The sequence below is a fragment of the Trachurus japonicus genome, chromosome 18, assembly GCF_045865225.1.
Source record: "Trachurus japonicus isolate A0001 chromosome 18, Traja_1.0".
NCBI lineage: Eukaryota > Metazoa > Chordata > Actinopteri > Carangiformes > Carangidae > Trachurus > Trachurus japonicus.
This window is the reverse complement of record NC_140924.1, coordinates 3,695,161-3,721,323: the sequence shown is the minus strand read 5'-3', so window position 1 is coordinate 3,721,323 and position 26,163 is coordinate 3,695,161. Positions and strand designations below refer to the sequence as shown.

Below are 26,163 nucleotides of genomic sequence, written 5' to 3'. Positions count from 1 at the left end.
ACGAAAGAGAGAGGGGGGGGGTTGTCTCTCGCACACACACATAGCCTAAAGCCCGATTCCACTGTGGAATTTCAGGTAATTTTTTCCCGGGGCTATTTATGTTATTATGCTATTATATTATCATAACAGGTTCAGCACAGGAACCCCCCACCCCCTCCGAAAAAACATCCCCTGGACCTTTAAACACGGGTGGAGCTTCTTCTTACTGAGCTGGTTGGAATGGGATGTGACGCAAAAAGCCCCGAAATAAGCGGCCTTTTTAAAAACCCAGTATTACTGCTGCTTTTACATTACTACACAGCCGTAGTAGAAAGTGTCTATAATACCAATAACACAACAACAAAAGCAGTAAAAAACAAACAAACAAACACACACACCTGAACAGTATCTGGACCACGCAGCTCCACTCTTCTTCCCCGTCCACACTGCGCGATTTCCGGGGTTCAGCAGCCCTACCTAATCCCCTCCTCCTTCTCCTCTCCCCCTGCTCCTCCTCCTCTATCTACCTCCTCCTCCTCCTCCTCCTCCTCCTCAGACCGTGGCAGTGGTCCACGCGCGACACGTCTTCCCCTCTCTCACCGACGGACTGCACGGACTGACTCCTGCTGCACATCTGTATTGTATTCTAGCTCCGCTCATGACGTGTGCGTCGCAGCTTCTGACTGCAGGCAGATGTGTGAAGTTCTGCTTCTGCTTTTGTGGTATTTTACAGCAGCTGCATCCCTGAAGTTACCGTATGTGTGAGGTTTGGGTCCCTAAAATAAAATAAATTAATTAATTAATTGTATTGACAATTACGAATAAATATCAATAGAATAGACACAAATCAAAAAGATACAATTGAAAGAAAAAAAAAGATAAAAATAATTAAATAAATGAGGTACCAAAGAATCTAATTAAAGCAGAAGTAAGCGATCCGGTGGTTTTGGCTAATGCTGCGTTCCAGGCAGGCTTTTGAAACCGTAAATTACAGCTTCAAGTCACGACTTACGACTTTGTAGCGTTCCAGGCAACCCACTCGTGTTTCTCCGACCTGTTTTACCGGTGAAAGTCACTATAACGGCCACTCGTAACTTCTGACCCGTGAACTCGTACCAGATCAAACTGGTACGACTTCACAGGTCGGAAAAATACGAGTTTCCTTGAACGCACCATAACAGTCCTCGTCCCTACGTCGCCACATTCACGGCGTCCCTTGGCTGCACACACAGCCCTGCATGCTGTTCTCTCCCCTCATTGGATAAAAACTGTAGGATACGATAAATGTTTTCTCCTGGGCTCAGAGCAGAGCAGAGTGACTGACAGACCCGTGTTTCAGACCAAACACTCTATAGAAGTGATTGCTGTCGGAAGATATAACTATTTAAGACTTATATTAACACAAATATATCACTTACTTCTGCTTTAATAAAATGACAACTGAAATTGAGCAAAACTATTTAGTTACTAAAAACAGGTGATAAAATACAGTCTTCAATCAATGTAATCACTATGGTGTCACTATGGTAACCCCTGTTAGTGTTCTTCATGCCACTTATGGTGTATAGATGTCCCCTGAACATCTCACTGCCAGGCTTCCAATTCAATTCAATTTTATTTGATGAAGAGGGACAATGTAGCCTACCATTTTAAAATAAAATGTAGATCAATTCTAGCCAACAAGCTAATTTCTATTGACAGTCCCCCTATGCTGAAATAGAAACAAGTAGGTTAAAGAAAACACAAGTATAGAATGGTTGTTGTTGCAAACAAAGTTGGAAATGTGTGAAAAAGGACCAAACACTTTGCAAGAGCAACGTGCAAAGATGTTGAGAGTCAGAGCTGCAGGTAGAGACACGTGGAGGAAACAGGAAACTGAGGGGGAGGCAGATATCATGTTCATCTATCGACACTTTGACCACCAACTACTGCTCAGTTACAAATTCTCTCCCGGTTGTGTCACTTAGTTCAAAGTCAGCTTTATTGTCAATTCCACAATATGTACGTACGGGGCAGGAAAGAATCAAAGTCGAATCGAGTATTTAACTGGGAGCCTATTAAAAACTAACTTAAATAGTAGTAAATGGTAGAAGGCACAATAACAGCAGTAGTAAGTGCAAAATAATCACAGTAGTGCAGGTATTGTCATATTTTGGACTGGAGTAGCCTATGTGTGCATGTAGTTCAGAGTTCAGGTTGTGTGGGCAGGGGCCAGAGCGGGCAGGGGGTGGGGGGGCAGTGCAGGGAGAGAGTTTAGCATGACTGCTTGGTGGAAGAAGCTTTTCTCCAGCCTACTGATCTTGGCTAATAGCAGGTTGTTCTCTAAACATATAATATTAAAAATATGTAACTTCTTTGTCTTTTTCTGATCAAAAATCAAATCTGTCTTTCATAAATCCGTATTTGACTGAAGGTGAATCACACCTGCATACAAATGAAAGCTTTCTGGTACCTTAGTATGAGTTGTTACAAGTCGTTACAAATACATAAGTGGGCGACGCACCGAACCGAGGCGGCCATGTTGCAGCGTGACCGTAGGTAACCACGGAAACTGAGTGGAGCTGTGGGCTCGGCCTGTTAAAACTGTCACCACTGTGTAGTGTGAGGAAGGACGGAGGCACTGGTGTTGCATTCAGGTGCAGTCAGGCAGACGGCCGTCGGCAAACCAACCGGATGTCATTTAGGTAAAACAATACCACATCACCATGACAACATGTTGTCACGCCTGTATTGTTTTGTCTCGTGCTGGCGGACCACTTGTTTATCCTGTTACATGCAGCGTCTGTTGTCTGTCTGACGTCTGCCCCATTTCACCTGAATGCAACATTAAGAATACGTTCAGATACGCAACCGCACTGCTAGATGGGGGGAATTCCTACGCATTATACCTTTAAGGTCAGATATTTTTTTCATGACACAATTCAATCAGATCATGAAATAAAATTTTTACTCCCGTTCACTTACATGGAGATTTTTTCCGAATGGAGGACCCATGGCGAGCGTTACTTCCTGCTTCCGCTTAGGCTCTCTGTAATTACAAATAGTGAGGTCATTAAGAAATGTAAAAATGAAACAAGATGCAAGCACCCTGACAGAGGCCCTGCCCTCATTTTACAGCTGGTCCAGGACCAATCATTAATTGATCAGATTTTTAATTATTTTGAATGCAATTGATAATTGATCAGGGGGGAAGGAGGAATAAAACAGCAGATGAATATTTTCTACACGTGTCTTCAACATAAGTGTGTTTTTTTCTTTCTTCCTGTGTTATAATATACGTAATGTTTCTCTCTTTTTGGTGCTGCATTCGCTGTTCAAGACAAAACCACAGATGACACTCACAGAGGAAGGAGTGGGTTCATCTGCAGAGACGGAAAAAAAACGAGTCACAGTTTTACTTTGTTCTGTTGGACAATGGGACAGACGTGTCCTCTGAAGCTGCTTGGTAAGTAAAATATATATTTATTATATTAATATCACTTTATACATGTAGAGTATGAGACAGATCTACTTCACTTTAAAACCCATAAAACAAGGTACATGTATTACTGAACGGACGTCGTAGAGTTGAAATGACCAGTTTCACATGTTCAGTTATGTGGAGTAAAAACAGAAAGTGGAAGATATTTTAAGAGATGTGCAACTCCAACTTCTTCATTCAGATCCACAAGAGTTTAAACACATTCAAACATAAGTTAAAACTTGTGAAAAGTCAGATTTAATGAGGGCGACTGATCAGTGTTAATGGTTTCATCACCTCCGCCCCCGGGCACATCCTGTTTAACTGTGACTGTTAAAAGTCTTGTTTTTTTCCCCCTCTTTTGTAGCTTCAGACTGATTTATTGTGTTCAGTCAAAGTTTTCATCAGTTTCAATCATCAGTTCCATTGTTGGTCATTTTCTTTCTCTTCAGTGCTGGTTTCTCTGCTCTGCGGCACAACAGACCAAGGTCAGTGAACACATCATGGTATAAAACTTCTCAACAATGGGCATTCTTCTTCCTGTGCTTTTATTGTGAAGGGCTGATCCATGAGAAGATTTTTAAAAACCATCTCAGTGTAGTTTTCCATCTCCTCTCTTAGCTTCCTTCAGATTTCAGAATAAAACACCCAGAGAAACCAAATCCTGCAAAGTGGTGGATGGTGGGTCCAGGTGGTGAGGAGGCGGGGCTTAGTTGTGACATCACCCTTTTTAGAGTAGCTCTGTTGTTTGCCCCCTTATTTTTTACTCCATTTATTCCATTTGTTTTAATACTGCTGATTATGGTTTTATGCCTATATCCTGACTGTTTTATCTCACTTTGCAAAGCAGATCAGGTTTTTGTGGTTTTATGTTTTTCTAAATGTTTGTGATGACGGTGTTATTTCACTTTATCTGTAAAGCACTTTGTAACTGTGTTTTGAAAGGTGCTATACAAATAAAGTTTATTATTATTATTATTATTATTATTATTATTATTATTATCACAAACTAATAGGAAGTCCTGACGGCTGGTTTTAAGGCTCAGTTTCTAAATACAGGCTTTGTGCATTTCTCTGTGGACTGAAGCTTTGATACTTTCAAAAGCTTTCATAGTATATATATATATATATATATATGACAGTTGACAGACAGTTGATTGTGCCTCACCCGGACTATTTACTTTTCTTCTATATACAGGGCATGAAATAGGCACCTGCCAACACGCCAAATGTGGGTAACTTTTGTGATTGGCGGGTGAAACTGTCAATCTGCCTGCCACATTGGCGTGTAGCCAATAAGACAACACAACACTGAGCAAGTGGTGTGTTGTTGACCAATTGGGTAGCCTATGTGTACCTGCCTTTTTTTCAGTACCGTGAGTACTGAAAAAATACAACTTTGCCCTCAGAGGACCGTGTCGATGCCTGACGGGACTGATGTGTATATTATACACGTGTGGTCTCGGTTCGACTACAGTCGAGATTGCGGTCCGTTTGTGAACGCGTCCAGACTTCGAGCCGCTCCAACTGTTCGGTGTCGCCACAGTCTGAGCTCATAAACATGACGGGCCACGTGTCTTTCTCCCGTCAGTTGTCATGGAAACGTGACGCTCTGACAGTGGTGCGGAGTACGGACCATAATATATCCGTGATAGCAGTGGCGAACCGTGGACCCAGACCCTGGGCCTTCAATAGGACCATCTAGCAATAAAAAATTTAACATAGCAATAGAAATAGTAGCCAGAGCCTTGTCACATGGATGGTCGGCATATTACATGTTTCTTTGCCCTAACTGGCTTCACAACACACAAGGTGATTCTGGAAAAAGCTGGCTATCATGAATCACTTATTTTTAAAAAGAAAAAATGAAACAAGCAAATCACACATTCACTTATTTGTTTAGCTGGAATGAAAGTAAAATGTCAATCATGAGCTGTTCAACAACTAAAGATGTATTTTGAGCTTAGACACAGTTGAATTTCACTGTAGATTTAATATTTCTGCCAAAAGTGGCTATAAAACAAACACCTCCTGAGGTGACATGGGAAAAGGCACAAGCTCTTTGTAAATGCTCAGCCATTTTTCACTGGCCTTAATGGCTATCAAACTACCGGTATAAAATTGTAGGTTTACACCAGGGGTCCCCAAACTTTTTGCAAAGAGGGCCAGATTTGGTGAGGTAAAAATGTGTGGGGGCCGAGTCGGCCGACCATTCAGCCTGACATCCTTTGAACCATTAACATTAAATGCAAATTAACTATTTAATACTTTTTTTCATTGTAAATGGAATATATTATATTATATTTTCAAAAATCAAAAATTGCACTTGAATAAAAATCACAACCAAAAACAAGAATAGACCCTGTCCTCTGTTAAGAAAAGATGCACTCAAATATAAAACCACGCACAACCAAAACAATAAATAAAATGGCTTTATCAAGTCTCAACAAAACTGCACTTGAATAGATATTGACCGTGTCATCACAGTAGATGAGGTTAGTAGTGACTGAGGCTGTGTATGTCGCTCTAAGACGGGTGTGGTGGGGGTGTCAGCGGCGTGGAGCGGGTCTCTGTAGCGGGGACAGCTCCGTGACACCGCCGGTGGGGGCTGTAGGGACGGGGGCGGGGGGCTCACGGCAGCACCGCTGCTCGGTGAAAACAGCAGTGATGACGTGCTTTCACGTCTGAGTCTCCAAACCAGAAACGTTTCTAACAGCACCGGAAAAGTCGCTAGATTCAGACAATCTCGTTGTTGTTGTCACCGTGGCAAAGTGCCGTGTGTGTACGGAGGAAGGGAGGGGCGGGGGGAACAGGGGTGACACATCCAGCAGGAGGACAAACTATCCTGCGTTTAAATAACATGTCCAAAATATCTGCTTGACAACTCATGGAGCTGGAAGCAGCCCTAAATAAGTAACTACACTTTAACAACAAGCCCAAAAACCCGCAACCCACGACTACCAATATAAGCGACTTCACAGAAAAACAAGCCCAAAGTCACGTATAATAAGCGGACTTGGCAACCCGCTCCCTCAGTATTTTGGGATGTCGTGATATGGTCCCGCCCACAACTCAGTGGAATATGATTGGCTAAGACACCTGTCAATCTCAAATTCATGCCCACATTGACTTGCATTACACGGGCCTTCAGTCACAGCCACTGAAGGCCCTGCAGGGGGAGTCGATGATTTACTGCCCAGATACCGTTGGAAGAAAAATTGTGATTGGTCCATTTCCCGTTCCATTATATTAACCCATTGTTTCCCAAGAAATATTAGTCCAACTTTATAACAATGATCTAGAAAATATTACTTGTGTGTTACTCACTGTATAAAAAAAAAAAAAATTAAAAAAAAATTAAATAAAATAAATGAATAAATATATAGTAGTACAATATTTCAATATTTTTTCTTAGGCCTTCACTGAATACCTTGAAGGCCCAGAGGGTTCCCCTCTGCGTGATAGTTTGGACCAGTGAAAAAAAAAACATGTGTAAACGTGGAACGTATGAGCTGAAAAATGAAACAATGTGTCATTTTTGCACCAGTGGGAACAGCCTGAAAGTGAATGAATGAGAACAACAGTTCTCTGGTTGAACTACTTGAAGGATGAAAGCAAAGATGGTTTATAAATATATGTGTATTCCGTACAAGTTCAAGAACCATTCTTATGCATTTTCTGACTCATTCACCGTCATTTTAGGCACCAAAAATGTTGTCTGGTAAAAAACCACTGTGGCAGGTGGTATACTGTATATATATAACCTACACTACACATGGACGTCTACCTATGGAGCTTTAAAACAAACATCTATCTGGATTAATTCATTTCATTGTGACACTGATGTTAATTCTCTCTCAGCTCGTCTGACTGTGAGTCCCAGCAGCTCTCAGCTGTTTGAATATGACCCAGTGTCTCTGAGCTGTGAGGAGGACGACAGCTCTGCTGGATGGAAGGTGATGAGGAACACAACCAGAGACACCAGAGCTCAGTGTGACGACTGGGGAAAGTCAACTGGTTCCTCTTGTAGACTCAGCTACGTCACCACATGGGACAGTGGAGTTTACTGGTGTGAGTCTGGAGAGGGAGCAACAACCAGTAGCAGCATCAACATCACTGTGACTGGTAAGATCACGTCAGGAATACACTGGGAACGGCCGCGACGCGATACGTAAGCGGGGCGGAGCGGAGTCTTTTACCTGCTACACCAGGCACGGACGCGACGCGACGGCTTCACTGTTTGTCGTTGCAGCTGTCAGCTTCACCTTGCCAAGCTGCAGTAAATGAGTGACTTTATGCATCCCTACTGTTAAAATGGATTCACAGGTAATTTGCTGACTATGTAGGTTTGCAAGTGCAGACTATATTAAATGGTATCAATTAACTGTTCAACTACACGATCGTGGATCCACAATGTAAAAAAAGCAAACCCCATAATGTTGCACTGCTACTGGCTTTGCCTCTGGTACATGAGACATTTATTTTAATCACTTTTAAACGTAATATATTGGTTTTATACACAAATCTCTGTAGTTTTCTACCTGTTGGAGGGCCACGAGGAAATAAAATAGACTTGGCGCGAAAAAGAAGAGAAACGCCGCGCGACGGCCGCTGGAGTGCGCGTTGCTCACATGGCCGGTGGAGGAGCTTCCATTGACTGAATGGGCGCGAGCTGCTGCGGGTGTCGCGCGACTCACGTTTCGCGTCGCGACCGTTCCCAGTGTATTTCAGCTGTTGGAAGTAGGATGGATCATGGATCAACTGCTGTACTTTGTCTCTGTGTTGAGGTGGACCAGTGATCCTGCAGAGTCCTGTCCTCCCTGTGATGGAGGGACATGATGTCACTCTGAGCTGTCAATCAAAGGAGACCCCTCCCTCCAACCCCCCAGCTGCTTTCTATAAAGATGGCTCCCTCATCAGGACTGAGCCTACACGTCACATGACCATCCACCATGTTACCAAGTCTGATGAAGGCCTCTACAGCTGTGACATCACAGGCCATGGAGGGTCTCCACCCAGCTGGGTCACTGTCACAGGTCAGGAGGCCCAAATCATTTCTGTATCTTCTCCAGAGATGCCCTCCACCACCGCTCTTCCATCAGCCTCCATCACAACATCTATCATCTTCGTCTCTGCGTCCGTCTGTGGTCTGGTTGTTCTGGTTCTACTGGTTCTGCTGGTGAGACGATGTGTCCGGAGGAAACCTGAAGGTAGGACGCACAGAACTTCTGTTAAGATGCTGTTGAAAACCATTAATCATCGCCTCAACAAGAACTAGGCCTAAAGGACACAACCGTTGTAGTTGGTGGTCAAAGTGTCAATAGATGAACATGATATCTGCCTCCCCCTCAGTTTCCTGTTTCCTCCACGTGTCTCTACCTGCAGCTCTGACTCTCAACATCTTTGCACGTTGCTCTTGCAAAGTGTTTGGTCCTTTTTCACACATTTCCAACTTTGTTTGCAATAACAACCACAAAGCCTGGCAGCGAGACGTTCAGGGGACGGCTGTAAACCATAAGTGGCAGTAAGAAGGGGTTAGGCTACTGATTGATTATCTGAATCTGCCTGAATCTTACTGAATTTTATCCAAGACGACAGTCGCTTCCTAAACCCAAACCACAACCACGGCTGTTTTTATAGTTACCATGGTAACTAACGATTAAAGTAGGTTCATCACTGTCCGTATGACAACTGAGGACCAAGTTGAGAAAACCTAAAGTGAAACCTTCAGGTGAGATGTTTTGTATTTCTTTCTGCAGAGAGTGAAGCAGCTCCGGTGTCGACAGCAGCCGTCAGTGATGAGGCGGACTGGACCACAGGTATGTACAACAACAACAACGACAACTGGGGGTCAAAAGTCAAACTGAAGCTGAAACTTCGTTGAAATTTTAAGTGTACGTTGATGCTGAGGGACAGTGTGTAGACCAGGGGTGGGCAATTATTTTTTCCAGAGGGCCACACTGACTCCGATAAAGTGAGTGAAGGGCCACACGATTCGAAATCAAATTGAAACATCAAATATTTATTGCTGAATTATATATAATTATATATTAGCCTATATAACTATATATTTGGAGGAAATGATTGCATTACAATAGGCTGACAGCCCACAATCCATGTAATCGCATTTTCAACTTATATCCATCACAGATCACTGAAGAAACATGCTGTATTGTGATATAAATATGGACTCAAGGCAGATTGTTTTATCAAAACTTACTGACCATAAATGACTGCACCAATTAATAATGTTCACAGACACCTGAATATTAGGCTACAATTAAGCACTCAGATCCTTTTCAGTTCTGATTCAGTGAGACTGTTCTATTTGTATGTAGATAACCTTTTATTTATGAAGAAACACAATACTCCTTTGCTGCTGCCTAACAGCATCAACATGAAAAAAAAAGACTGATTTGATTACAAGCGTAGCCATTGGTGGATGGAGGCTTCAGACGCACGTGGCTACAATCAGTCATATGGTCGATCACGTCAGAAAACCCAGCGATCTCATAAAATACTCTTTTATCACAGTTTGCTAAACCTTAGTGTTTGGGAAATAATAATTAGGTGCCGTGATGGGGCTTTGTAACCGTCAGCAGTTATGATTCGGCTGACGGAGGGTTGTGAAACACCGGCCCGGTCCCGCGGTCTAGGCTACCGCTGACAGGGTCCCGGTGGTCAGAAACTCCGCTGTGGAGAAAACCTGCAGCAGAGCGGCTGCTCTCCCTCCTCCGTCGGAGCTCCGGTGTCCGACAGAGAAAGAGACTGAGCAGCCGTCTGTCTTCTACCTGGAGGAGGTTACTTTCTGTCTGCGATGTGCAGGCTCCTGTTCTAACAGGGCTGTCACTGTTTCAAACAGCTGATTAGTGTGCATCAACGTAATAAAAGCAATCGGGTCATAATAGCAGTTCGGCTCACGGGCCGGATTGAGACGGCATGCAGGCCGGGTCTGGCCCGCGGGCCGTAAAATGCCCATGTATGGTGTAGATCAACAAGCTAACGACTCTAGCTGCAGCCTCCTCACCAGCAAACATTCGCTCTCTTTTAGCTCCATGTTTGTTCTCCACCACCAACTCCTGAAGTCCGTAGCCACTGGACACTGACTTGTAAATTATGGTTTAAAACAGCGAGGGCAACCTGCTAAATACAACTCATAAAGGCATCTCTAGGCAATTGAATCAGGTCAACTGGACTTTTGTCTTTTGTCTTTGTAGACGTTTCACCTCTTATCCAAGTGACTTCATCAGTTCGTGTAGACTAGACTGGCGAGAATGAGAAATACCTGAGTCAGCCAGTCTAGTCTACACCAACCAGTGATGGCAAGTACTTTTAGAAGTATTCATTTTTCTGACAACTTTTTACTTTTACTTAGTACATTTATAACGCAAATATTGGTACTTTCTACTCCTTACATTTCCCAAAAAGGCTTGTTACTTTTTTTTATATACATATCAGGGTTTCCGCGGCAAAATACATTTATGGCAAAATAAAATTACAGCTTGACTCAAGCTGAGTCTTCATACAGTAATTCCTCCTCAGCGGGGTTGGGGTCGTCATATCACGCCGCCAGGTCGTCTTACTCTCTTTTTTCTCATTTGTACAATACAAATGCCTACAATTGACTATAGCGAAGTACTTTAGGATACATCTTGTGTCTGGCAGGTAAACGTAATGTTTGTTCAAACAATAGGCAAGGCAAGGCAAGGCAAGGCAAGGCATCTTTATTTATATAGCGCATTTCATACCAAGGCAACTCAATGTGCTTTACATAAAGACAAAACATTAAAAAAAAGAAGCATAAGACAGAATAAAAACAAACAAAACACTAAAAACAGAGTTAAAAGCAAGAGCAAATAAAAGTAAAAGAAAAAAAAAATAGATAAGTTTAAAGTTCTCAGCTATAAGCACATGAAAAGAGAAATGTTTTTAACCTGGATTTAAAAGTGCTCACAGTTGGGGCTGATCTCAGTTCTGCTGGTAGTTTGTTCCACTTGTGAGCAGCATAACAGCTAAATGCTGCTTCACCATGTCTGGTCTGAACTCTGAGCTCCACTATCTGACCTGAGTCAGTAGATCTCAGAGCTCTACTGGGTTTATACTCTACTAACATGTCTTTCATGTATTCTGGACCTAAACCATTCAGTGATTTGTAAACCAGGAGCAGAACTTTAAAATCTATTCTGTAGCTGACTGGGAGCCAGTGTAAGGTCTTAAGAACCGGGGTGATGTGATCTGATCTCTTTGTTCTGGTTAAAACTCGAGCTGCAGCGTTCTGAATGAGCTGCAGCTGTTTGATACTTTTTTGGGGGAGACCAGTCAGAAGACCGTTACAGTAGTCAAGTCTACTGGAGATAAAAGCATGAATCAGCTTCTCCTGATCAGTTTGGGACATAAAACCCTTAATTCTGGATATGTTCTTCAGTTGATAAAAGGCTGATTTGGTAACTGATTTGATATGGCTGTTGAAGGTCAGATCTGAGTCTATCAGCACGCCAAGGTTTCGGACTTGGTCTTTAGTTTCTAAAGACAGTGACTCAAGGTGTTTACTGACAGCAACCCTCTTCTCTTTATTTCCAAAAACAATGACCTCAGTTTTTTCTTGATTTAACTGAAGGAAATTTTGGCTCATCCAATTTTTGACTTGCTCTAAACAGTGACATAATGACTCTATTGGACTGCAGTCATCTGGAGACAGTGCAAGATATATCTGTGTGTCATCTGCATAACTATGATAGTTGACATTAGAGTTCTGTAGAATTTGACCCAAAGGCAGCATATACATGTTAAACAGAAGGGGTCCAAGGACTGACCCCTGAGGAACTCCACACGTCATAGCCACTCGATCGGATTGATAACTACCAATGGTCACAAAATAACTCCGTTCCTCTAAGTAGGACCTGAACCATTTTAGGACTGTCCCGCTGAGTCCTGCCCAGGTTTCCAACCTGTCCAGCAGTATACTGTGATCCACAGTGTCAAACGCAGCACTGAGATCCAACATGACCAGAACTGACACCTTGCCTGAGTCAGTGTTCAACCTTATGTCATTTAACACCCTAATAAGAGCTGTTTCTGTACTGTGGTGAGGTCGGAAGCCTGATTGAAATTTGTCAAAGAGTCCACTGGAGTTTACGAAGTTGCTGAGTTGATTAAAAACCACTTTCTCAACGATCTTGGCTATAAAGGGAAGATTTGAGATGGGTCTGTAATTGGTTAAAATGGTAGTATCCAATGTTCTCTTTTTTAAGAGCGGCTTGATGGCAGCTACTTTCAGGGGTTTAGGAAACGTGCCTGATTGAAGTGAGCAATTTATTATTTGCTGCAGATCTGTTTGGACAGAGCTTATAATAGTTTTAAAAAAGTCAGATGGTATTGTGTCAAGACAACATGTCGATGTTTTAAGATGCTGAACTGTTTCTTCTAAGGTTTTTTGGTCAACTGTATTAAACTCTGACATTACAGTTGATTTATTCCTAGGTGATTTTAGGGATTGCATCATTGTATTATTTTGCTGATTTGTGTTGATATTTAGCCTTATGGATTTGATTTTTTCATTGAAGAAGTAAGCAAATTCATTGCATTTTTCTGTGGAAAAGAGTTCTGAAACTATCTCTTTTGGGGGGTTGTAAGCTTATTAACCATAGCAAACAGAGCACGAGTGTTGTTGATATTCTTATTAATCATTTCAGTAAAGTGTTGCTGTCTAGCCTTGAATAGCCCATGGTTAAAATTACAAAGACTTTGTTTGTAGAGGTCATGGTGGATTTGAAGTTTAGTTTTTCTCCATTTACGCTCAGCTTTCCTGCATTCTGTTTTCAGAGCCTTTACCATCAAAGTGTTCCTCCATGGTGTTCTCTGTCTGGCCAAGGTCATCTTAGTTTTAATAGGTGCAATGGTATCAATGACATTTGAGATTTTGCAGTTGAAATTATCCAGGAGTTCATCAACTGTCTCTGCACTCACAGTTGGTGACATGACTATAGCCTCCATAAACTTAACACTGGTATTCTCATTTATGAACCTTTTCCTAACAGATACAGAGGGTAACTGCATGTCCGGAGTTATCTGTAAGTCAAAGAACACACAGAAATGATCAGAAAGAGCCAAGTCCTTGATATCAACAGATGTAATGTCAACACCTCTACAGATAACCAGATCCAGAGTGTGGCCTCGGGTGTGTGTGGGCCCTTTCACATGTTGGGAGAGGCCAAAAGTGTCAAGAAGAGAGCATAGTTCTTTGGCATTTGTGTCCATGTTATTGTCTATGTGAATGTTAAAATCCCCTGTTATGATAAAAAAGTTGTAGTCAGTGCAGATAACTGACAGCAGTTCGGCAAACTCATCAAAGAATTTTCCTGGGTATCTTGGTGGTCTGTAAATAATTAGGAAGAGAACTTTTGGATCACCCTTTACTAAAAAACATAGATATTCAAAAGAGCTAAAATCACCAAATATAGTTTCCTTGCACTGAAATACAGATTTAAAAATGGCAGCAACTCCCCCGCCTTTCTTACCACTTCGACACTTATTCATAAAACTGAAATTTGTTGGTGCAGCCTCATTGAGAATGGTAGCACAGCTACATTCAGTCAGCCATGTTTCACTAAGAAGTAAGAAGTCTAGATTATAGGTCATAATGATGTCATTTACTAACAAGGATTTGTTGGCTAGTGATCTGATATTAAGTAGAGCTAACCTTGTGGAGATAACAGGAGACACTGGTGAGTTTCGAGGTTGACAAGCTATACTCACTAGATTGGTAGATTTAATTGAACCCTTTTTATTTCTCACCAGTTTGATCACTTTTCTGTTACCCGTCACCACAGGGATTGAGAAAGCTGCCTGAACTCCATAGGGCCCTGACTTTTCCTGGGAAAGAACATTCTTGATATCAGTATTGCAGCCTGGACCCGGCACATATCATTCAGATTCAATGATATGATGATTCAGAGGAAGTGGGGGGGCTCGGTGACTTTTGGTCGAGGGTTGTTTCTGACGTGGTGGAATGCGAGGGGGTGGACGATGTGGGGGGTTAATTGGGGAAAATATGAGACCCTGGCGTGGTGTTAGTTGGATTCCACTAGTGAGAAAGCTCTTCATCCTGTCAGGGAAATCCAGAAATGGGGAGTCAGGACTAGATGAAGAGAGTTGGGGGCTGGATGGGGTTCGGGGGGTTGAATGTTGGGAGTCTCCTGTTGGGGCCGGGGGAGACTCCCCCTTTGGGGCTTTTGGGGCTAAGGGAGACTCCTTGTGTTGTGTTGATGGGGCTGGTGGATGATCCACTTGTTGGGGTGCAGATGATGACGTTGTTGGGGCTGGTGGATGATCCACTTGTTGGGGTGCAGGTGATGACGTTGTTGGGGCTGGTGGATGATCCACTTGTTGGGGTGAAGATGATGACGTTGTTGGGGCTGGTGGATGATCCACTTGTTGGGGTGCAGGTGATGACGTTGTTGGGGCTGGTGGATAATCCAGTTGCTGGGGTGCAGATGATGACGTTGCAGGTTCTTTCTGAGTCTGCTGTCCTCCGTTGTCAATCCTTATCTCAGCGCCCTCACCAGAGTGCCGTCTTATCTGCTGTTTTGGATTGTTTTGTCTCTTGTCCTTGACAGGGACTGCTGGTGCCTGACGCAAAAAGTAAAAGATGTTGGCACTTAGCAGCTGTACTCCTGACTTGTTAAGGCTAAATCCATCTGCCTTAAAGAGGTGCCTGCGTTCCCAAAAGATGTTGAAATTGTCAATAAAGTTCAGTGATTGAGCAGTACATGTATCTTTAAGCCATCTGTTTAGCATCATCAGCCTGCTGAATCTCTCATCTCCTCGCCGAACTGTTGGCAGAGGTCCACTGAAAAACACCTCAGTATTCAAACACTGAACTTTGTTTATCAGTTCCATGAAGTCTCGTTTTAATAGCTCTGATTGTTGCTTCACAACATCAAGGGCTCCTGTGTGTATGATGAGCGATTTCAATGTTGGATGCTCAGCAACAATCTTCAAGATCTTTTTTGAAACATCAGACACCATGTCATTGGGAAAACACAGTACCTTGGTGTTGTTCTTGCTGCAAAAGCGTTTTATGTCATACACAGCTCCGTCACCCACTATCAGAGTTTGAGGCCCAGTGGTTAGCTCTCTCTGTAGCCCTTTAGCATCAGATTTAGCCTCATACCTTTCTCTGGTCCTGGGAGATGAGCCTTCTTTTGGGGAGTCTGGGTCCTGTGAAAGTGGAGCATATCTGTTCTCAAGTAGAATCCCTGTGTCTTGGGGCAGTTTGCTCGTAGCCTTGGTCCGTGGTTGTTTTCTCCGTGGTTTTGGGGTTGAGGAGACAGTCCTGTGTGATGGCAGTGCAGGCCACTCGGTGTCGTAATCCATCTCCGAGTGCTGGGTTCTGCCTGATAATCGTCTTCCCATGTTTGAGGGAGGTATTTTGTGGTGCTTTGGCTTAGCACCAAGAGAGTTCCAGGGAGGACTGTTTGATTTACTCCCATTTACACCTGGCTCCGGCCGTGCCTTGGTTGTGCCCGTTAGCCTTGTGTTAGCCTGCTCCCTTTCACTGTTTTGGAATATCGGCAGAGTAGTATCATTTCCATATTGTCCATTTACCTCCACGTTCACTTCGAGCCGATGCATTTTTGTTTCCAGTACTGCTATCTTCTGGAGCAGTTTGTGGTAGTCCTCCGTGGAAAAAGGAGGCATCTTGCTGCTAATTAGCTTCTGTTAGCTGAGCTCCTCAATCCCGGTCACGACAGTGCCGGGTTGTGCTGCTGATAAGCCACACTCTCAGGGTAAAACAGTTTAAAAAACAGTCGTAGCCTCCAGTAACTATCATAAATTAGGCTTCCAGTGATATGTAGGTATCCAGGAAAAAATACAAATAAATTTCAAAAGGAAAAGATTGCAATGGGAAAAAAAAGAGAGAGTGAAGCGGAGAGCAAAGGAGTGAAGCGTCTGCACTCAAGCAATGACTGTTGTCATGTTTGACATTGATGAAATGGATTCCAGATAAATTATTGTGTGGTCATTAGCTTTGCAGTGAATCGTGCAATAGAAATACTTTTTACTTTTAGTAATACTTTTGAGTACATTTCAGAGCCTGTACTTTTTACTTTTACTTGAGTAGATATTTGATAGGCCTACTTTCACTTTTACCTTAGTCATTTTTTACACAGGTAAGAATCTGGGTACTTTGCCATCTCTGACACCAACTGATGAAGCCACTTGAATAAGAGGTGAAACGTCTTCAAAGACAAAAGCCAAAAGTCCAGTTGACCCGATTCAATTGCCTAGTGATAGCAGAAATAACAGGTAATGCAGTAGTGATGTATTGTGAGCATTGTTTGTATGTAAAAGTACCTTCAGTTTATGCAGCCGTTGCATTCACATGACCCGTCTGTTGCAGGAAGCGATCCGGGTGCAGTTTACACAGCGGTGAGAAGAACAACAGACGTGGCTTACGGACAAGTCTTCATCAGATCACACAGCATGAGAGGTAGGCGACAGTCAGTCCACATCGGGTTCTGGTTCTGTGTAGAGACACAGTTCATACACATTAGATATTAGATGCGACTGTGTGGTCCTGATGGATGCATTTCAGTTGCAGTCATTATGCTAAGCTATTGTAGCATTGATATTAGGGCTGGGCCGATACGCTTTTGTGCCGATTCGATTCTCTAACGATTTTTGGGACCCGATTCGATTTAAATTGCGATTCTGATTAAACAAGTAGGCTATTGCGATTTGATTTTACCAAGTATTGCGATTTTATATTTCAATTATTGTGATTTTCTGTCCTTAAACAAGAGCAGGTTGAACCAAACACTTGACAATACATCATAAGTCATATTATTTATGTCATATCAAAAAACAATACACACATCACATCAGTTTGTCTGTTGTGTTCGTTTGTTCACATAGATATCTGTGAACAAACAAACACAACAGGCCGGTTTGACTTTGTCGAGTGTAATGGCACAGAATACATGATCGTACAATAAACATTGGTCGTCCCAAAAAAAATAAATAATTTAATTTAATTTAAAAAACAAAAATCTAAAAAAAAAATCGATTCTCATATGAGAATCGATTTTTAAAAATTGCCAGAAAAAAATCGCGATTAATATAAAAATCGATTTTTTGGCCCAGCCCTAATTGACATAGGACAAAACTATGTAGTGGGCCTATGTGCCTCCAATAAAATGAACTGTGTGTTTGTGTGCAGAGTGTCCACCGGACCCTGAGGTCATCTACTCGTCCCTGAGGTTGTCCCCCACAGCTCCTCACCAGCCCATCCACTGACGTCCTGCTGACCAACTGATCCCATTATTTATTTATATAAAATGTCTGTAGGCCTACGTTGTGTGTGTCGGAGCTCCTGCAGCTTTACAATATTATGTGTGAGTGTGTGTGTGTTTTAATAAATGAAATGTAATTTAATAAACTACTGCAGCTAATAGTTGATTCATAATAAAACTAAGCCACTAGCTATAGGCTATATTAATAATTATTATTTATCAAGCAAAACTAATAAATGCTTCATCCTCTCAGATGTGACACTCTTATTGTGTTTTTCTTTATCGCCATTCGTGAAGATAATTAGATAAATAGATTTCAGACACCCCTAACGTGGACTGTACCATTCCTCATGTCTGCTTGTTACTGTAAGCTCAGGCTGTGTCACACAAGCTGAACAGACACTGTAGGTGAGTAGCAGTAGCAGCAGCTAACAATATAAGTTGTTTAGTTTACTTTTTCACCTGCTGAATTTCTCTGAATGTCAGACAGTAACAGATGAAAGCTAACGTTTTCCAATGTATAACTTTAGTCTGGAGTTATAGTTAAGCTAACTAATGCTAGCTACTAGTTTCTCATTTTTACATTGGTTTCATGCTCGGATGGTTTCTAAATTTAACCTGAAGTTACTATTTAAATAATTCTTCATATTAGCTCGTGACTTTCATTCCCATTGTCAAGTTATTGTTTTGTTACCAACACAAAATATCATACATCCACTGTTAGCTGGTTGCTAAAGCTAACACTATCCTGTAAGCCTGAAGTAACAGTCAAGCTGACTAATGCGAGCTAGTTCTTCTCACTTCAGTGTTGATTTAGCGTTCAAATGTTTAAATTCATTCATTTTAGCTGGCAAGTAGCTTAACCTGTCATTCTCAGATATTGAATTTGTTACCGACTTAAAATATATGTGATCTACTGTTAGCAAACGCTGGTGCTGAGTCATGAGCTAATGTCTGTGAGCTATTAGTTGTAGTATAGCATCACAATAGATAGATAGATTCAGACCCAAAGTGGACTACACACCCCTAAAGTGGACCGTGCCATTTCTCATGTCTGCTTGTTAAGCTCCTGTGTGTCACACAAGTTGAACAGACACTGTAGGTGAGTAGTGTTAGCAGCAGCTAACAATCTAGCTTATTTAATGTGGTGTTAAATGTTAAGGTTTTTTGCCTTTATGACTTTATGAATTAGATTGTGTCAGACAGTTGAAAGCGAACAGTTTCTAACTGTAGCCTGAAGTTATGATCAAGCTAACTAATGCTAGCTAATTTCTCACTCTAGCCTTGATTTAGCGCTCAGCTAACTAGTGTTAGCTAAGTTTGACCTGAAGTTACACTTTAGAAAATTAATTTTAGCTAATGACTAGCTTGACCTTTCAGTCTCAGTGCTATTGGTTTGTTAAGGACATAAAATATCTGTTAGCAAACGTTGCTGTTGCTTAGTCATGAGCTAATGTCGGTGAGCTAACAATTTTGGTTTTAGCATCAATGTGGAGTTTATCACTTCATTTGTCGGTTTACAAGTTGTTGTTTTTTTTCACTCGGGAAATCAGTCGTTTAAATAAAATCAATTGCTTATCAAGCCGGCGAATATATATTACGATGCTTTAATGCTTTAAAAATGATCGGTATTTAGTCAGTGTTATGAGTGCTGCATACGACTCTGTGGTGGAGCAGTGTGGCGCCAAACCGACCTGTTGAAGAGGAACGGGGAGGAACCATTGTACCAACGACGACATGTTGCTCTCGGAGTAAATAAGGAGGAGCACCAGAGAGACTTTAAAACACCGGCGAGCTCAACAACACGGCGGACAGTACGGTATCTGGATAGCAGCATGGCTCATCGGTAACAAGGGGAAGATCCATGGATCCATGGGAAGAACAGAGGTGACACACCGGTGAGTAAAAGCGACGTTTGGTTTGTGTCGTTAATTAATTTACTGTGAAGTTTTTTAGCCGTTGTTAAACTGTCGGACGTTACCGAGGAGACGGTTGCAGTTGCAGTTTTAGAAGCTGTTAGCATTCGGAAGCTAACGGCTAGCGGCTAGCGGCGAGTCAGCTGAGAAAACAGTAACAAACCGGCGGCGATCGCGACACATCGTGACAACAACAACACGGCACCATAGCAGGTGTTTAATAACAGTCGGTGTGTAACTTAAATGTTCTGTTTTGTCATTTGGCCACACGGTCACGGAGAAAAGTAGTGGTCCAAGCGGTCGGAGTAGGAGGAGTGTCAGAGCCTCAGTAACTTATAACGGTAACTTACCAGTTTAGCTGCTGTTAGCATCAGGAAGCTAACGACTAGCGGCGAGTCAGCTGATAGAAACTGCTTTTCCATTAACCGGCGGCGAAAGCGGCACATAATGACAGGTTTTTAAAAGCCGACTTACATGTTATATTATGATTCATGTTGAATGTCATACCGTTATAGTCACGTGTAGGAAGGTTTTTGTCGGAGCGTCGTCCTGTCTGTTACTGCCTCGGCAAACGGGTCTGTGTACGTATGGTGTTAATGTATGGTAAATAATGTTATTCTGTATTTTATACAAGGCAGTGTTGAGTGTATGTAAAGATGGCACATGTATGGGTTGTAGTAGCTGTCATCGTGTGTGTCCAGTCCACCACTGTCCACAGGCGCCATGCACTGGATCTGTCACTACGAGGCAGCCATGTTTGTTTTTATCTAACCAGGAAGTCGCGTTTCTCTCTCCTGTTGGTCAAACAGTCAGATTAATATCTTGAAAACATGAACTTTAAATCATTTTATCTGACTCTGTGTTTATATTTTTTGTTTCTGCTTTACCATTAACTACGAATACATGTAGCACTAATATTTCACTTATGATGGAATAACTTAAAGGACATTTACAGGCAAATTCAACCTGCGGCTCTAGTTTCCTAATATTTTAGGTCTAAAAGAATGATTCTGAAGGTTTTCTTTTTAATGTCGCCTGTTCTGCAGCAGTTGCAGTAGCACAAAACCACACATTTTTTTCACAAACTATGTCAGATGGCTATTCAAAGATACACCAAGGAGTTTGTTTACTGAAAGGAGCTGTAATATAAAGTCTCGCGTGGGAGTCAAGTCAAGGCTCACTATGTTTACAGCTAGATCAAACAGCCAGATTAACTCTTACTCCTACGGAAACTAACCCTATTACAGCTCTGTCTACAAACATGTCGTCTTTCTTGAAGTAACAGCTTCAGTTCCCACCGTTCCTATTACACGCTGCCGTGGCGATGCAGGGGCAGACATTAAAAGGAAAATCTACTGATTCATTCTGTTCGACCTAAAATACTAGTAAACTACAGTAGAGTCACAGGTTGTGTATATGACTGGAATTGTCCTCTAAGACCAAAGAAAGCACTGCTTATGTTTCTCATTGTGTGACCCCTTCAGATCACCGTGATGTGGACCATCACCCCAGTCTGCAGCGCCGCCGGCCTCCATCTTCTCCCATCCAGCCTCAGGGTATTTAAACACACAGTTCTCTGACAAAACCATCACAAAAACACTTTTGACATTGACATTGACATTTTGACTTGAAATTGAATGACCCCCCCAATAAAGTTCATAATTAAAATATATAGTGTAAACCCACTACAGTTTGATGCCCTATGATGTCACCAATCACTTATACATTTTATTGAGGAAACTTGAATGTTGAAATGAACAGAGAAGCAACAGGAGTAATGATCAAGACTAGGGATGCAAACAATTAATCGACTATCGATTAATTGTCGATAAGAATTTAATCGATTAAATTAAATTACTTGCAATTAATCGTTCCTTTTCAATGGGAGTTTTACTGTGAAATGTAAACAAGCAAAGCCGACATAATGTAGCGGATCTCTGTGTAAACGTGTGCAGCGCAGCGCACTGCAGCACTCAAGGGAGAGAGGGAGAGGAGGTGAAAAGAGACAACAACACCTGTTGTAGCTTTACGGGACTCAGGCTGTACCATCGCTAACACACAGACGACCAGTGAGTAACGAGTCAAAAAGCCGCCGACACGGAGCTGCCTGAGGAGTTGTAATGCAGCCTGAACGCAGCTCAAACCCACGGTGCCTCAGCACGGCGACCAAGCTTTGATAAACACACCGGATCCGCGCTGGTTTACAGTATCCTTCCGTAGTTTAGCCGGTCGCTACCGGAGCTTAATTAAAAAAAGAAAAAAAAGCGCTCGTTGCGGAGCCGCGGAGAACAGCGCGTGTGTCCACGCTGTGTTGGTTTATGTAACTTGAGGGGACAAATGAACCACATATTTATTGTCATGCATTGCTGACCTGGGCATTGTTTCTCATTAAATTAGAAAACCCTTTCCTATCATTCCCCTTTTCCGTGCATGGTTGAAGGAGACTGGCTCGCATCCACACTCCCACTCCCTCCTGCGCCGACATGTCACCTTAAGTCACATAAACCAAGTACGGGTGTGTGGACACAACCACCTATATTGTTGTCAGCGCCTCATCACCGCTGGTGTTTAAAAGGCTCCGTTCTTTCTGCAGTCAGGTTAAAGCGCACATCCGCCGTGTTGGTAAATAAATAGTCCCTCTGTATCAACGGAGGAAACCGTGCTTGCAGGCTTGGGTTGGAGGTGGTGTGAGTGCGGGCCAGCGAGGGACAGAGGAGGGGGCATTAGAGCTTCAGCACGGTACAGAACAACTGGCCCTAGTGTGAGTGCGCCCTTATTTGTGGCCGCTGCCAGCGCCACACGGGCTTTGCCTTTCAGCAATCAAGCGCTGTTTTTGTCAATGTTAAAAACAATAACAGCAACAGCTGTCGGCAGCTGAGATCGCTGTGCCGTCACCATAGAAACGCAAGACGCATTACGGCTCATTAGCAAAATACCTTTCAATGGAAACACCCGCAAATGGCAATTGCACTTTTTCGAAGTTTCAGAAATATCGCTTTTATTTTGCAAAAATCTGTAATGGAAACGCAGCGGTGTCTCTCATCTCATCTCATTATGATAGGACTTCAACCTCAGAGCTCTCTGTCCCAATAACGTGCTACTTAAACATTTTCATTGTGCTGTGCTCTTAAAATAAACTAACAAATACTAGTGTAAGTCCATAAGGAATGTTGATCTTAAATTTTCCCCTAAAATTTAGGTTCTCAGGAAAATCGCCGCTTATCAATTAATCGATCATCGATCGATAAGGTCTATCAACTATCGATTAATGAATTACTCGATAATTTGCATCCCTAATCAAGACACGTTTATTATCAACAAAAAGACACTCAACTGTAGTTCACAGAAAATGATATGATGCTGTGTGTATATATTGATTGTAAATTTGTTGTCATTGAAGTTTTTTCTTTTGCTACAGTGAAAAAAAATCTAAATTCAAACACAATGCATGTTACTTTTTGTGTTTCTTCTAATGTAAATGTGTTATTTCTATTTTATCTGAAATAAATGATTTGATAATGATGCACACTTCATGCTTTCCCTGTTGTTTACATTCTTTTAACTTGACTCTCTGTTGTGTTGTCAGTCAACCAGGCGGTGGCAGCACTGGAGCTTCAGTCTGTACAGCAGCTCAGCATGGTTTCGACTTTGAACTAATAAACACTAAAGGACAATGAGCCTAACAATATTCACAAAGCTTTTCCAAGGTAACAGTTTAACCAAAGCAAACAAGAGAACAAGAGCTTGGAGCCTTTTCAATCATCTACAATATAGTGTTGACGGAACAAGTTCAGGGTCAAAAAGACAGAGGACAAAGAGAAGGAGAAAGAGAACTGGGCTGTTGAAAGACTCTGTGTGTTGTGCGTTGATTCATGTGTTCATGTTTGTGTTGTTAGGATCAGTGCATGGTGGATTAGAGGCCAGTGTGAAGGTTTAATCATATAAAATTAGCAGTTTGGTGCTGTGCTGTGCATGTGATAGTTAAGGCTCTACAGAGGCAGTGTTATAATCAGATCTGCTCCTGATAATTCAATATTATTTGACATTCAAATCTGTCAGGAGACAGGCACACCCTGACATTTGCCTGCATAACACAGGATGTGCGTGCCTTTAGCTCAACAACAGGATTTCATAGTTATTACACCACACCCAGTAAACATATAAATAACATGTCATGAATATGATGAAAAGTGTCATGATTGAGCTGTAACCAAGGTCAGAAGAGTGACTGCTTTGGTGCTTTTAATTTGAAGGAATAGAGGTAGAAAGAGGAGTCATTGGTTGTGGATCGTTTTATAGTTTGAGGTAATGAAAGAGGAGCTTGATATGAGAGGACAGATGCTCAGTCGTCTGCTCTCTGTGGTTGTCTGGTGTGCTCTCTAAAATGGCAGCTGCTGCTGCTCAGGCTGTGGTTTTACTGTGAGAGAAGGACGCTCCCTTCTCTTTCGTTCTTTAATCATAAGAGTTTTATACCCTGCTGCTTTAGGCTGTAAAACACCAGAGAAAATACCAAAAACTCTACCGACTATCTGTTTCACTCTTCACTCACACTCTAAGTTTCATCTTCTTGTAATTTGTTACTGGTTTTGTTTCTCATGCACTGGCAAACGGCCAAGTCCTGAGGCGGACCAGGATATGAGATGGCACCAAACCACACAAAGAATGAGGGGGAGGGTAAAGAGCACCAGGCTCTCTGAGGACATGTGGCAGATAGCCAAAACTAACATTGTGGTCTGGCAGAAGATCAAATGCCACGCTGCGTTGTTTAAATTCAAATATGAAGGGGTCGGTTACAGGCACGAACACGTCTGCTCAATGTGCCTCACAGAGACTTAACTCATGAGTGTCCAGGTTGCAGTTCTGTCTGTATTTTGACTGTTTTTTGTAGATGGGGAAAACTTTTTTTGTCCCACTTGAGTTGAAATACTGATCAACTTCCTTCAGTTGAAATACTTAGCAACTTCCTTCAGTTAAACGGGAACCATAAGTTCCCTGTTGTTGCTAAATGTTGAATTACAGGAAGTGATCACAATCAGCCACAGTCTGAGGCCAGGTCCTTATAGCAGCTTTAGTCTAATGTTTACAGTTTTCTAGATCAGAGGTTCTGTTCAAAGCTTCAGAACAGTGAGAACTACTTTTTCTGAAATTTCCTTGTTCACATTCCTCAAAACCAACTAAACTGTGATGGAGAATCAAGAGGAACAAAGACTTGTGATATGATATATAATATAAAACCCTGATGATTACTCAGACTCTGCTCACCTGACAGTCTTGTTGCACCATCACTGGCTTGTTTATATTCAAAACAGCGAAGGGACAGGAGACATCAGCAGCTCTTTGTTTGACTCCACATTTGTTTCCACAATAAATAATTAAAATAAGGGAACAAAAGGGCAACAGGGTTCCGATGTTCCACTGACAACAGGACATGAAAGACATAGGACTGCTGAACACACTGATATACAGGACCATAAAGCTGAACAGACTGATATACAGGACCATAACTGCTGAACACACTGATATATAGACTATAACTACTGAATACAGGACTGAAACCCTGCTGAATGTACTTCACATGTTTCTGATTAAGTGGGGTCACATTGTTGTGGTCATTGTCCCCACTCACACGAGGGCTATTTCCTCTTTATTTGGAATCATGGAAGCTAACCCTTTACTAACTGTTACTCATACCCGTGTGAATAATCTAAAAAAGGATTTTCTAGGAATGTAATGAGCTTTGACCATTGATCTTTAACCACCAGAGATGGACAGAGTAAGACATGAAAGACATGACGTTTCTTTGAGATCTAAGAGATTTTGTCTTCACAGGGCCAACACTGTCTTATGAGGTCAACATAGCCTTGACCTTTAACCTCCAGCATTTAATCAGTCTGTCTTTTGGAGTTTAATTTTGAATTTCTTTGTTTTGAAAATACATGAATTTGTCTGTTTATCACAGCCGTACAGTGCCAACCGACAAACAGGATTTTGATCTCAACACTGCATCTCTAAAAACTTTTTGTGACGTTGACTAAATTTTCCAGCGACCCACTCAAAAACCACCTGTGGGCCCCGGGACCCACTACAAAACCCATCAACACCTGAGAGGGGGAGGACAGCTTCTATAAGACAGAGGACTGGGGGAATTTTCAATAGCCGTGTTTCCACTGCAGGAGTTCCTGGTAAAGGGAGGGGGTAGGAACTTCTACAGGAACCGTCCTCTCACTCGGCCCTCTCAGTGGCCGTGTTTCCACTGCAGAGTCGGACCCCGCGGTGACGTCATGAGTTTCGATCGCCGCTTAATCGCTGTGCGACAGTTTTGACCGTGACGTCACCCAGGCAGGTCACAAGCACATGCACAAAAATCATAACAACAACGAAGAAGAAGGATGGAAGGAGCTGAGGCGGCAGCCGCATTTCTGGTTTGTGTGTTTGTGCACATGGCGGTTGATTGTAATCCTGCTTGAGTTTTTTTTTTTTTTTTTTTTACTTTTCACGGCATTGTTTTGCGGCG

General features: G+C 42.3%; 2 protein-coding genes and 1 long non-coding RNA gene across 3 annotated transcripts; 2 read left to right on the top strand and 1 right to left on the bottom strand.

Moving 5' to 3' along the window:
- The first annotated feature begins 8,170 nt into the window (after positions 1-8,170).
- On the top strand, positions 8,171-17,919 carry LOC146968368 (uncharacterized). Its single transcript, XM_085759136.1, has 4 exons — positions 8,171-8,475; positions 8,512-8,649; positions 16,842-16,931; positions 17,661-17,919. The coding sequence occupies exons 1-4, from the start codon at positions 8,265-8,267 to the stop codon at positions 17,735-17,737; spliced, it is 516 nt and encodes a 171-aa protein (XP_085615262.1). The 5' UTR covers positions 8,171-8,264; the 3' UTR covers positions 17,738-17,919.
- LOC146968369 (uncharacterized) lies at positions 14,577-16,237 on the bottom strand. Its single transcript, XM_085760335.1, has 2 exons — positions 14,844-16,237; positions 14,577-14,709 (listed from the first exon to the last, which is right to left on the bottom strand). Exons 1-2 carry the CDS (start codon positions 16,136-16,138, stop codon positions 14,577-14,579), a joined length of 1,428 nt encoding a protein of 475 aa, XP_085616461.1. The 5' UTR covers positions 16,139-16,237.
- Positions 17,920-19,534: 1,615 nt separating the features above from the next.
- LOC146968367 (uncharacterized) lies at positions 19,535-24,040 on the top strand. Its single transcript, XR_015034210.1, has 3 exons — positions 19,535-19,631; positions 21,134-21,205; positions 23,236-24,040. It is a non-coding gene; the product is annotated as an uncharacterized LOC146968367 (long non-coding RNA).
- Positions 24,041-26,163: the final 2,123 nt, after the last annotated feature.

Coding starts and splice junctions, on each gene's coding strand:
- LOC146968369 (XM_085760335.1), bottom strand. CDS start 16,138: ATGCCTCCTTTTTCCACGGAGGACTACCACAAACTGCTCCAGAAGATA. Junction 14,710..14,843: donor CATCCACCAGCCCCAACAAC/GTCATCATCTTC, acceptor ATCATCCACCAG/CCCCATCAACACAACACAAG.
- LOC146968368 (XM_085759136.1), top strand. CDS start 8,265: ATGGAGGGACATGATGTCACTCTGAGCTGTCAATCAAAGGAGACCCCT. Junction 8,650..16,841: donor TGTCCGGAGGAAACCTGAAG/GTAGGACGCACA, acceptor CGTCTGTTGCAG/GAAGCGATCCGGGTGCAGTT. Junction 16,932..17,660: donor CAGATCACACAGCATGAGAG/GTAGGCGACAGT, acceptor GTTTGTGTGCAG/AGTGTCCACCGGACCCTGAG.